At 31.3% G+C, this 12878-nt stretch overlaps 2 protein-coding genes and 1 pseudogene across 2 annotated transcripts; all 3 read left to right on the forward strand.

Annotated features, from left to right (window-relative positions):
• The first annotated feature begins 981 nt into the window (after positions 1–981).
• Positions 982–3857, forward strand: LOC120185969 (transmembrane protein 120 homolog). Its single transcript, XM_039190035.1, has 10 exons — positions 982–1260; positions 1361–1439; positions 1527–1621; positions 1901–2005; positions 2123–2202; positions 2877–2967; positions 3053–3160; positions 3277–3363; positions 3472–3540; positions 3642–3857. Exons 1-10 carry the CDS (start codon positions 1012–1014, stop codon positions 3771–3773), a joined length of 1095 nt encoding a protein of 364 aa, XP_039045966.1. The 5' UTR covers positions 982–1011; the 3' UTR covers positions 3774–3857.
• Positions 3858–7373: 3516 nt separating this feature from the next.
• Positions 7374–8845, forward strand: LOC120185966 (annotated as a pseudogene).
• Positions 8846–9664: 819 nt separating this feature from the next.
• On the forward strand, positions 9665–10170 carry LOC120185973. The gene has a single exon (XM_039190037.1). It carries the CDS (start codon positions 9698–9700, stop codon positions 10109–10111), a length of 414 nt encoding a protein of 137 aa, XP_039045968.1. The 5' UTR covers positions 9665–9697; the 3' UTR covers positions 10112–10170.
• Positions 10171–12878: the final 2708 nt, after the last annotated feature.

Consider the following 12878-nt stretch of genomic DNA (forward strand, 5'->3'; position numbering starts at 1 on the left):
ATTATGATTTAATTGAACATTTGCAAGAATCAAGTGATTTAGTAGTAAATAATTTTTGTTATTTCTCAATGTTTCGGGTTCGAGTGTTGGGAATATAAGGGTATAAGCGTCCAATATCAAATGGTTGAGAGTTTTCTTTAAACAAATATTGTCTTATATTTATCCCAAATTAATAAAAAAGAAATAGAACACCAAAATTAAAACTATAAATTAACATATAGATTCATATTAACATTTTTATTTAATATAAATTATATAAAAGTATGTAAAACTACTTAAATTATACACTAATGTAGGTGAATCTCTTCCTGTATATATAATTTAAATTACTAATATGTTCAAAATTCATAAATATAAAAAATATAATATTCAAATTACATTTATCTCTATATATAATTATTAAATCAAATTTACTATATAAAGTAATGAGTTAACCATTTACTTTAATTTTTGAAAATTTAGTTATTATATTGTAAGAAAATTGGAAAGTTAATTTAATTGAATAACACTATAAAATTTTACAATTAAATCGCTAAAAAACAATAGTTTAACCATCTATGCTTAGACTTAGTAGAAATAAACAATTCAATATGTATTATAAATTACTAAAATATCAACAATAAAATCAATATGTTTACTAATAAATGATTTTTCCCCTCCATAAAGTATGAAGATAAAATTCTAATAAGTTAAAGGGACTAATTTATTAACTTTGTAAAGTAAAGTGATGAAACTCGTAATTAGACAAAAAAATTATATATGATTTTGGTATCTATATCTTTTCATTTTATTCATGCAAGTACACATTACAAAGCGAAGATGTATTTGTTCCGATCCCTTCGGCTTGCCCAGAAAGTTACGTTTCAAAATAAAAAACGAAAGCCCACCCTCTCCTTCGTTCAAATGCAACCTTTGACCTTACACGATACTATATATATATACACACATCAAAGAAAACTAAATCACCCAAAGTGTAGAGTGCTTGATTTTACTCGAAAAAAAATCGATAAAATGGAGAGTGTGGATGAATTGGCGCCGGAGCCGGTGCCGGTTGATAGATTGCAAGAAGAAGTGGGGAGGCTGATGAAGCAAGCCAGAGAGTTACAAGAATCTGGGTCTTCGCTTTTATGGAAGATTTCGAACGAGGAGCAATCGCTCCGCCAAAATGCCATTTCCATCGAATCTTCCATTCGCCGCGTTCGTTCATTGATCAGCTCGCTTGTCTCTCAAAAGTTTATGGATCGCAATCTCGCCAGGAAGGCAGAAACTCTTTAACCTTGCATGTTTCACTTTTTTTCCATTATGTCTTTATTTAGATCAAATCTGGATTGTTTCTGAAATTTGGATCTAAAAAAGGCAGTTCGAAGAGGATTTACAGAGAGCCACCTGCATTATGGCCGATGGAGACGCCGCTGCATTTCTTCCTCCCAAATATCAGGGTATACTATCTGTTTGTATTTTTTAAGTGATTTAATTATCATGTAATTAGAGATGTTGATTAATTAATTTGTAATTTGTGACGACAGGGAGATTTCTGAGGAAGTTTCTGGGACCAATCAATGTGCGAGCATCTCGTAAAGAAGTCCAGTTGAAAGTTAAGGAGGAATATAACAGCTACAGAGTCAGCATCACTGTTCTTTTAACTCTTTTTTATTTTATTCTTTGATTTTTTATTTTTTATTTACTTTTCATATGAATATATTCTTTAATTTTACAATTGCATGATATAGAAATTCATCCCAATATACATATTTTGCATTTCAGTTTTCCCTGCCTATTGTATAATTCGATATTTCGATTGAATTCGTGATTTATTTATGTATTTTTCTTGGAAAGAAAATTGGGAATATTTGGAAATTTTAAGTATTCATGCTTACTAAGTACTGTCTCCCTTCAACAGGATAGGACTGCCCTTCTGTTTCTTCTTTTTCCGTTAACTTTGCTTGTTTTAAGATCATGGATTTGGGATGGATGCTTGCCTGCATTTCCAGTTCAATTGTACGAGGTATTATTCTGGTTATTCGTTGGGGGGTTTTGTTAGGATTTTATTCGATTGTTGCCGATTTAATGATGAGCTCTTTTTCTGTGAATTAATACCGAGCGAATGATAAGTTGTTTGCAGGCATGGTTGTTGTTCCTTTACACTGGTTTGGCTATGCGAGAGAACATATTGCGAATAAATGGAAGTGATATCCGTCCATGGTAAGTGCATCCTTTTCTTTCCCAATGTTTCCTGAAAGCCAACACGTAACATGTTTACTTTGTTGTTTTTTTTCCTGAAAGCAAACATGTAACATGGTCGATTATCAGTATTATAATGTGAATAACATATTTACTCTGTTGTTTTGTTTCCTGAAAGCAAACATGTAAGGAGAGTTAGAGTTAGAGTCAGATGGGGGTCCATTATCAGTATTATAATGTGAAAATGCTGTTTCTTTAAGTTTTGTAGGGTGGAATCAATCCTCCTTGTTTCTCTGAGGACAGAGAAAGAAAATGGTGTCCGTCTATGTTAAATTCTCTTTTGGTTACCCCATCATCACAACTGAATTTGTGAACCAGTTCCAACCTATAACCATTTTCTTATGTTGTAGATGGTTTATCTGTATGTTATGCCTATGCTGATTGTAATCAAATATTGGTTTATCTGAAAACTTTCAAAGCCACATAACAAGCTGGAAACAGCTATGATCTACCTAGAACCTCTTGGAATCTCCTTTTTGATTAGTATGTTTTGATGTTTTTTGATACTCCTTATAGTTAATCATCAAGAACTTCTATTTTCTCGTTGTTGATGTTCGACTGTAGTTTGTGTGTATGAGTTGTATTTTCTTGGTTAGTCTTGCAAGTTAATTGATGACCAAATAATACTTTTGCAGGTGGATACACCATCACTATTGTGCTATTGTTATGGCCCTAATTAGTATCACTTGGGAGATTGAAGGACAGCCTAATTGTGCTCAAAAGCAGGTCACTGTTGTACCATTGTGCACTAATTAATCATTATGCCTTATTGAGTTGGTGTTCATTAACAAACTGTTAAATCCTATGCCAGAGAGGTGTAGAACTTTTCCTTCAATGGGCTATGATGCAAGGAGTTGTCATGCTTCTTCAAAATAGATATCAGCGTCAGAGGCTTTATACTCGTATTGCTCTTGGAAAGGTGTTATCTTATCCATATTTTATCTGCCAAGAGCAGTAGCTATTATGCCATCATTTGGGATCCTTCAAATCATAGAGAATCAATCCTAACTTCTATTCAAGTATTGTCGGTTACAGGCTAATAGAATGGATGTTGTCTGGGGAGAAGCATCTGGTGTAGATGGCCAACTATGGATCTTATGCCCTGTACTTTTCCTTATGCAGGTAACGCAAGCAAACTTTTGTCTAATTGCCAAGAATATGTAGATCGAACGAAGTTTTTTTACCACTTAAAGGGTCTAAAACTTTCAGTTATCGTGAATGTGACTATAGGGTTTCGAGGCATACGTTGGGCTGCTGCTTCTCAGGTCTGCATTTGCTGGGGTTGTTTCGAAATGGCAGGTAGGTGGTTTTCTCATGGTGTCTCTCTTCAACCATATATGTCGAAAAAAATCTTGTACGGTTTTTGTACAATTAGTGATAGAAAACGGAGTTTTTTGTAGGTGATTTGTTGTGGGATACTTTTGGTTGTGATGGCTGTCGGGAACTTCGTAAACACAATACAGTCGCTCGTGACGAAATCGAGGTTTAAGGCGAAGATGAAAAGAACTAAGAACAAGCAGGAGTTGGATTAGAGTATCCCTAATTGCTTGTCTTTAGATGAGGTATCGATTTTTTATAATTGATTTTTGTAGGCAGTATTACATCCATATGAAATTACTCTCTTCTTTCCCATCTTTCTTCTCTCTTAACCAAGCTGAAGAGAATGTAAAGTTGAGTGGGGAACAAGCAATGCGTATAAATTCTTTTGACGGTTTGAACTGAAATGAAATAAATGAAATGTTTGAATGCTTGTTTATTCTAATCTTGTGCATATTGTTCTCAATGTAATTTTGCATGTAAAAATTTGTTAGTTTTATTATCTCAGCACGAGTAATTAGAGTCGAGTAGTATTCGGTTCGGTTCGAATTTTTTTATTATCGGTTTTATAAAATCGGAATTAAACTGAAAAATTCTATTCAGTTTAGTTTAATTCGATTCAATTTTAGAGTTTTTAAATGTTGATTATTTTTAACTCAACATAAACAAACTTTAAGCTTAATAATCTTTGACTTCACTCGAGATACGGAGTAAACTAATAGATTGCAAATTTAAAAATAGTGTCAATATTCTTCTAAAATGATGTATTAAATTTAAATTTTATATAAAATTTATAAATAAATAAAATCCCAAAAGTCTTACTATAGTTTAATGTGACTCCACCGATATCATCAAGCACAAACTCTTCAATTTCTTTTCGTAGATTTATTCATGACTCTCAAGTCTCAATAGGATTATATGAGCTATCCTGTACTACGACAAGTTCTCGATATCTATTTCAAAACTAAAAACTAAAATAAAAAATATATAAATGTAAATATATAAATACTAGGGGTACTGACCGAGCTTGAACGAACAAAGTTATGTTTGTGTTTGTTTGTTATTTTTTAAGGTGTCCGGTTCGTTTTGCTTAAATTTTTAATAGTGTTTGTGTCGTTATTTTATTTTGAAAGTGTTCGTGTTCGTTCTATTGTTCGTAAACATGTTCGTTTAATGCTCGTGAACGAGTTCGCTTATATGTTACGAACGTGTTCATTTAACTTTCATGAACATGTTCTTTTTATTGTCTATCGTCCTTTATATGTTCAGTTTTAGTTTTACCCTTTCGTTTCAAACTAAATAAAAATGATAAAATTATGCAACTTGTCCTTAAACTCTTTAAAATTCATAGTTTAAATTTTAACTTTTATCATTTGTTAAATTTAGTTCAAACCTTTTAATATTAAAATGTAAAAAAAAGAAAGAAAAAGAGAATGATAACAAGTTTGATCATGAACATAAATGAACGAACAAGATAACAAACTTGTTTATGAATATAAACGAACGAACACACTCTATTCGTGTTTGTTCGTTTATTAAATGAATAATTTTTTTACACATTTATTCAGAACATAAAAACATTATACAAAACGATTTATGAACAATTAACCGAATACTATTCATGTAATTGATTAGTGAATTGGTCTATTATCTCCTCCAAGCGATTTGGTTGGTGAAGGATGCTCTTCGTTGCTATTACGGAGTCGCTTTGTTAAGTATACGGTCGTAATCCAACTACAACCCCCCCCAATTAGGACATCATAACAATCTTTCTTATTAATTTTTTTATATAATTATCATCATTTTGGAATAGATTACGTTAAATTATATGTTATAAAAATTTATTATAAGACTAACCATTAATTTGTTTTTTTATATTCACAATATCATTTTTGAATTATTGATTTAATACTCTTTTATTTTATTATTGATGATTATATTGATATTTATTATTATGAGAGTCTATAATAATAATAATAATAATAATAATAATATAGAGAATCCGTGCGAACGTGCGGCCACTGTCATAATTATGAACGTAGACATGACAATTGACAAATTGATGAATAGTGCGTGCAAAATGATTAAATTGACCCCAACTGAATGTTTCTTGAGAAAATTTAGTGGTTCGAATTTTAATAATATTATAATAAATTAAATTGAAAGAATTAATAATAATAATTTTAATAATAGTGGGCCACCGTATATTCGCGACCGTGTCAGAAGAGACAAAGAATTCGCACGTGAATTATATGTCAATATATGATTGGTAGATATGATAGTAATATTTAGGGTAACTATAAAAATGGTCAATTTTTTCACAAGTTTTTTTATTCATTAAATGTTTAAAAATAATATTTGGTGAACTATATTATGATTTATAATGTTTTGGTCATTGATATATAAGTTTTATTTTTATAATGTTATGATTGATATACAAGGTTATTGATATAACTTAAATGATGTTAGTTTGTTGAAGTATAACAAAGAATTCGCACGTGAATTATATGTCATATATGATTGGTAGATATGATAGTAATATTTAGGGTAAACTATAAAAATGGTCAATTTTTTTCACAAGTTTTATTTTTATCATTAAATGTTTAAAAAATAATATTTTGGTGAACTATATTATGATTTATAATGTTTTGGTCATTGATATATAAGTTTTATTTTTATAATGTTATGATTGATATACAAGGTTATTGATATATAAGACTTAAATGATGTTAGTTTGTTGAAGTTATATGTTAGTAAAAAATTATTATTTTTAACTTGAACCCTCAAATTTAGAAAAAAATATTAATTTGATCGTAAATTTTAGATCAACTACCAACTTACTCCTCGAACTTTAAAAAAAACGAGGGTGTTTGACAAACAACTGATAACTAGTAGTTGGTTTGACCAACTGATTTGATTAAATGTTTTTATAGAAGTGTTTGGTAAAATTTAGGTGATAGTTGATATGGGTAAAATGACAAATAAGGGTATGATACATTTAGTTGTTAAGTACATATATGTTTTATAATATTTTAGTCTTTATCGGGGTGAAATTATTCGGATAAAATATTTTTGACTAGGAATTAAAAATTCCTTAAGAAAATTATTGAATATTTTAAAAAAATGAATATATATTTTTAAATTTAATATTTATAAATATTAACCTTGTGAGATTTATACATACGATAAACTTTGTATAAAATATCAACACTACATTTTTTTTTTACTTTCATGTTTTGCTATATTTTTTTAATTAAAATATATTTGAGAATCTACAACTAAAAAATAGAATAATAAAATAAAATTTCAGCTTAAATATATTGGGATGAAGACTATTTCATTATATTAGGTTTTATGGTAAGGATGTAATTATGGAAAAAAATAATGTCAAATATGTCATTTAACATCTTATTTTGCAATAAGTTCTTCTAAATCGCTGGATTTTCTAGCGTTTTCATTTTTAGTTTATTTTGCACAATAAACTTCTTCAAAATGGTGTTTACCAAACACTAAAAACGGTATCAAGTTGTATTTGTGAAATTTGGACTATTCTCTAATAAAACATATACAAAATTCAGATTCATAAAAAAACCAAGTGAGTTGAAAATCCAGTCATAATATTTCACTTAATCTTCAAAATAAAATATCATTTTATAATTTGACATTAAATATCAGAATCGGTCGAAATTAACTTCATGATAAATTTGATTCAATCTGACGGAAAGAGGAAAACCTCAATGGCTTTTCTAGGAGGCTTCCAGTTTCTATTTTTTCTGAAATGAAATCTGCACATTTAGATCGAGTCTTGTCAGATTATGTTCGTCCCCATGTCCACGGGGTTCACAACCGACAAATCTAAAGGTTAAAAATGGTTGGGTTATTGATGTTTGAAAGTATGTCTGCTGGTGCTGATGTAGTTGGAACATCCCATCACAATTTTTTCCTTATTATTACCAATAATAATACTCATTCCTTCTCCTCCACTCACTTTCCGCGTCGCTTCCCCCGCCGTTTTCTATCCGCCGACGACATCTTCTTAAAGAACAACCCTATCGTCGTTCCATCCCAAACTCGTCATCCTCGTTACTGTTTCTATTGTATCGCTTCTTTCGTTGCTGTTGGCAATTGGGTTCTTATTGAAATTCCTCAAACGCCGTAAACCCACGGTGGCGAGCGGCGGGGCCGATGAAGAAAAGGGAAGAGATTTAAGCGTCGAAGAAGGTAAAGGGTGTGTTAAGAGGTTTAAATGGGACGAAATTAAGGATTCGACCAAGTATTTCTCGCGTTTGATCGGACAAGGAGGGTTCAGCAATGTCTACTTGGCTAACTTGTCGGATTCCACCCTGGGAGCAGTCAAGATCCATGTCAGAAATGATCGGTTAAATCAAGTGTTCAAACAAGAACTGGATATTCTGACCCGAATCCGACATGACAACATCGTTAAATTCCTTGGCTACTGCGATGATCAAGGTAGTTACTTTAACTCTTCAACAATCGCTAAAGAAAGATTTACTATTTTTTTTATAATATCTGTTCATTTTATTTTACAGAGGAAGGCGCGACGGTGTTAGAATACGTTCCGAATGGAAATTTACAAGAGAAACTCCATGGAAACGGAAGGGAATTGCTTCCATGGAAGACCCGTATGAGCATAGCTTTTCAACTTGCCGAAGCAATCGAGTACTTGCACGACAAATGCAGTCTCCAGATAGTTCATGGCGATATCAAAGAGTCCAACATCTTGTTAGACGAGCAGTTCAACTGCAAGCTCTGCGATTTCGGGTCGGCGAAGATGGGATTTTCGTCGACGGTGGTGCCGCAGAAGACTAATCAGATAATGGTCGGCTCGCCGGGGTACACCGATCCTCGTTATTTGTGGACCGGTATTGCTTCTAAGAAGAACGATGTTTATAGTCTGGGTGTTATTATTTTGGAGCTTGTGACTGGGATGGAAGCCTTTTGTCCCGAAAGGGGACAATTGTTGACGACGATGGTGGCACTGAACCTGAGGGAGGTTGTTGAGGGTGGTGGTGGGGCGGCGGGAGATGGTGGATCCAAAGCTGGGTGGTGAGTTCGACTTGGAAGAAGCAAAAGCTATGCTCTTAATCGTTGAACTCTGTCTTCGAAAATCACCTACCGTTAGGCCTTCTGCTGCAGAAATAGTGCAGACAATGAATAATAAAATCGGTTCCGTTGGTTCACGGTTGTTGCCGCCGGCCAGAGAGTGCCATTGTTGAGTGACTAATGGGGATGGTCGTGTTTGATTCAGTTTGTTGCAATTGTTTGTACGTACATAGAAAAACCAGAGAGTTCCATGGACTGGGTGCCCCAGATTAGATGTCATATTTGTATTGTAGATTCAACACATGAACTGTACATTGAATGTCTGTAACTGCAGTTTCCAGAAACGAAAAAATATACAAGAACAGCATTGAGTTTCAATACACCACGTTAGTGACTTTATGACATTTTTTTTGTTTGATGGTCAAAATAGAATTTATTTTATAGTTCAGTGACTACATATACAGTTTTTCTTTTTACAAGTACGTCGTTTAAACGGATTCATAGGGACTAAATTTAATCAGTTTCTGTAATGGAGGGAGAAAATTGATATTAGAGGGACTAAATGGAGTAGTCCTTACAACAGAGGGACCTGCAACAAGTTTTGTCGGGAAAAAACATTCTCCGTCATTTTCTCCATAATGGAGGTGATAAGAACACAAATGGAAGTTCGATTTCCAACCAAACATAAAAACAATCTAAATTAATTACTATTAATTTCTACCGTTAAAACAACATTTTTCAAAATGGTAGGATATATTATTGGTCAATGAATTAGTTTGACGGCAAAGATTTGATTCCCATTCCCTTTATATATATATATATAGTTTTTTTTTTCCTTCCATTCACGTCCCTGTGAATCATCAAAATGTGCAAATTCGTTGCTTCGAGGCAAGGATTTAAACCTTGAGAAAAAGAGAGTATTTTCATGGAATTTCCTTTATTCTGAGAAAACAAAGGAAGCAGCATTAAACGCGAGCTTTTCCTTTTCTTTTCTTTTACAATTTTGCTTTAAAAAAAAGAAGGAAAGCTCGCTTTCATTTTTCCGGAAATTTTGAAAGGATTTCAAAGCAAAACGATGGTGACGCTGGTGTCGATCCAAATCCACGAATCCGCATTGTCACTGTTGTTGTTATTGCTGCTGCTCGTCATTCCTTCTTCTTCTTCTGACGTCGAATCGCAACGGAATTTCACGGCGGGCATCTTGTTGCCGTCCGATGCGGATGATGCGTGCGGTGTTTCGCCTCCCTCGCGGCGCTATTCGTGCCCGGTTAACTGCTTCAGGACGGATCCGGTTTGCGGGGACGACGGAGTTACGTATTGGTGCGGGTGTGCAGACGCGCATTGCTCGGGGGCCAAGGTTGCAAAGATGGGATTCTGTAACGTCGGAAATAACGGCGGGACCGGATCTTTCTCTGGTCAGGCTTTACTTTTGTTGCATATAGTTTGGCTCATTGTTCTAGGCTTCTCTGTTTTCTTTGGCCTAATCTGAATTATCTCTCTGTATTTTTTTTAAAAAAAAATTCTAAACAATTTCCTATTTTAAATCCTCATCTTTTAAAGTCACCATTGATACAGTGAAATTTTACAAGATTTTCTTTTATAGCTATCATTTTCAACATGTTTTTTTTAAATCATGTGTATCAGGAAGAGTTGATAATATAACTTAATATTATTAGATGGCAAACTGAGAAGACAGGTACGAATACACTTTTTTTATTTTTATATTCACCCAATACTTTTATATTCATTACTTATCCAAAGTTGATATTAGGTAAAAAATTTAAATTCATATAGGTCTACGTAGAAATATTTTAAATCTACTATTTAACTGGATATCTACTATCCATCTCGTAATTACCTCCATTAGTCAATATCCGCCTAACACCAATCTCATAGATTCCATAAACAATAAAATATAAGACAAATAAATTCGTTAAGAAACATAATAAAATAAATCAAAGATTAATTAAGTTTATATCTTATCATTTGATTAAATTACAAGTCATGTCATGTAAAATCTTAAGATTTATAGAATAGTCTCTGAAATTATACATTAATATATAATAATCCAAAAAATTATATGATAAGTAATTAGTAAACGGACACATATAAGACTGACAGATACAAAACGGATAAAGTCTTAAATTTATTACTTACTTACTACTCCCGATGAATATGACCTTTTATAACTACATCTATTTACTACCTATTAAACTTATATCTATTCATACTTTAATTAAAACGGGTGCCATGCTAAATCTATGAAATTATAACCGAGTCACTATTTAATACAGTACGTAGGATAAAGTACATTACTTGACGTGGACCCCATCCCATTGCCTACCCCTATCATACGAGGCAGATGGAGGTTTGGTTTCATATTATGAGGCACACACAACCCAACATGGGAGGCGCGGTGGGGCCAGTTATTACATTTTTTTTTCTCTTTTGTAAAATTTGTAGGAATAATTATTTATTGAATGTTTTGCTTGTAGATTAAGGAATGAAGCAGTCCATTGGATTAGGTTCCTTCGAAACTTCAACTTTGTCCCTGTTGGTGATAGAGACCATAGCTTCGTTGACCAAAGCGCATAGTTATAACGGGGAGTTGGATGCTCAAGTGATTGAGATAATTTGAATTGGACTATTTTCAATACAAAATAGAAGGAATATTTTTTTTTCAAAATTATATTCTCATATTTGGTTTATGAAAAAAATATCATAATATAATAATATTCGTAATAGTAGTATTTTTAGATTAAAATGAGATAATGATATTCCTTTTAAATTCTTAGGCAATAAACAATACACACTATTTAAAACAAAAATACCTATAAAATAATTATTTTTTCATATGAATCCTTCACAATTCTTTTTATTTTTGAATTACTCAAAATTATAAACTTAATAATAATAAAAAAAATGTTTAATTTAATGAAATATTAATAATTTTGAGTAGATAAAATGATTTTATATTTTCAATATTTAGTATATTAAACATTTTAAAATTTTATAAGGTGAAAATGTTATTAATGTAAAAATGTATTTATTTAAATTTAAATTAATTTTTGATTAATTAAAAAATAAATTGTATACATTAAAAATAATATATTTGTCCACTTGAGATCACAATATTATTTTTCATATTATATTATATTTTATATAAATAAATATGATACTTCTGAAAATTATTTAAAATTATAAGTTTGATATACTAATTATATTAATTATATGTTAATTTTTTTCTTTAAAATTAGATAGTATAATAATTAAAATATTTTTATGAGTTTTCACTCAAATATTTAAAATTTACTATTAAAGTTTTACTTGTTAAAATTATATATGACAAAGATAATTTAGTAAAATATGCATCAAAGTAATCTTATATTTCTCCAACAAAACACTATAATTTTACATTCCTATTAAACAAACCAAACAGGGTAATACAATATTCTCAGAGTAATGTTACATTCCGGTAATCTTACATTTCGTGAACTAAACATACTCTAAGGATAAAGTACATAAATAATCTCATGATTATAGGATATTGTTTTATTAAATCCATCGACTATTAAAAGTTATAAAATGATTATCCGACTATAGAGTGTTGATTTGTTGAGTCCCTTAATTATTAAAAATTATAATACGATCACTCGACTATTTATGATGTTTCAAACTTGTCATTTTCCTTTAAAAAATTGATAATTGTCCGAGTTAGACGTTGACATGATGATTGATATAATAGTCGTTTGAGATTCTATGATCAAATTATATCATATTACAGTTAGTAGGTTAACGTTTAGCTCAGAATATCGTCAATTTTTTAACGAAAAAGGACGAGTTTGGAACATGATGAATAGTCAGGTGACCATTTTGTAACGTTTAAAAGTTAAAAGACTCAACAAAGCAACTATTTATAGTCGAAGAACCATTTTATAACTTTTAATAGTTGAAGGACTTAAAACAATATCTTATAGTCAATGTACTATTTTTTTTACTTGACCCTAAAAATAATTAAGTAATATTATAATGCATACATTTAGAGATGGCAACGAGCCGAGTCGACCAAAAACCCAACCCAAAAATCTACATCCTCCACCTGAACTTGACTCAACCCAAAAATTTTATATCTTCCACCCAACCTGACTTGAAAAAATATACTCTCCACCGACTCCGATCCGACTCAAATTTTTAAAGTATAAATCCGACCCAACCTGACCCGATATAAAATAAGAAATGAATTAAAAAATAATAAA

The sequence above is a fragment of the Hibiscus syriacus genome, unplaced genomic scaffold, assembly GCF_006381635.1.
Source record: "Hibiscus syriacus cultivar Baekdansim isolate YM2019G1 unplaced genomic scaffold, ASM638163v2 tig00113156_pilon, whole genome shotgun sequence".
In the NCBI taxonomy this organism is placed as follows: domain Eukaryota; kingdom Viridiplantae; phylum Streptophyta; class Magnoliopsida; order Malvales; family Malvaceae; genus Hibiscus; species Hibiscus syriacus.

Coding starts and splice junctions, on each gene's coding strand:
- LOC120185969 (XM_039190035.1), top strand. CDS start 1,012: ATGGAGAGTGTGGATGAATTGGCGCCGGAGCCGGTGCCGGTTGATAGA. Junction 2,968..3,052: donor CTAATTGTGCTCAAAAGCAG/GTCACTGTTGTA, acceptor ATCCTATGCCAG/AGAGGTGTAGAACTTTTCCT. Junction 3,364..3,471: donor CTGTACTTTTCCTTATGCAG/GTAACGCAAGCA, acceptor ATGTGACTATAG/GGTTTCGAGGCATACGTTGG.
- LOC120185973 (XM_039190037.1), top strand. CDS start 9,698: ATGGTGACGCTGGTGTCGATCCAAATCCACGAATCCGCATTGTCACTG.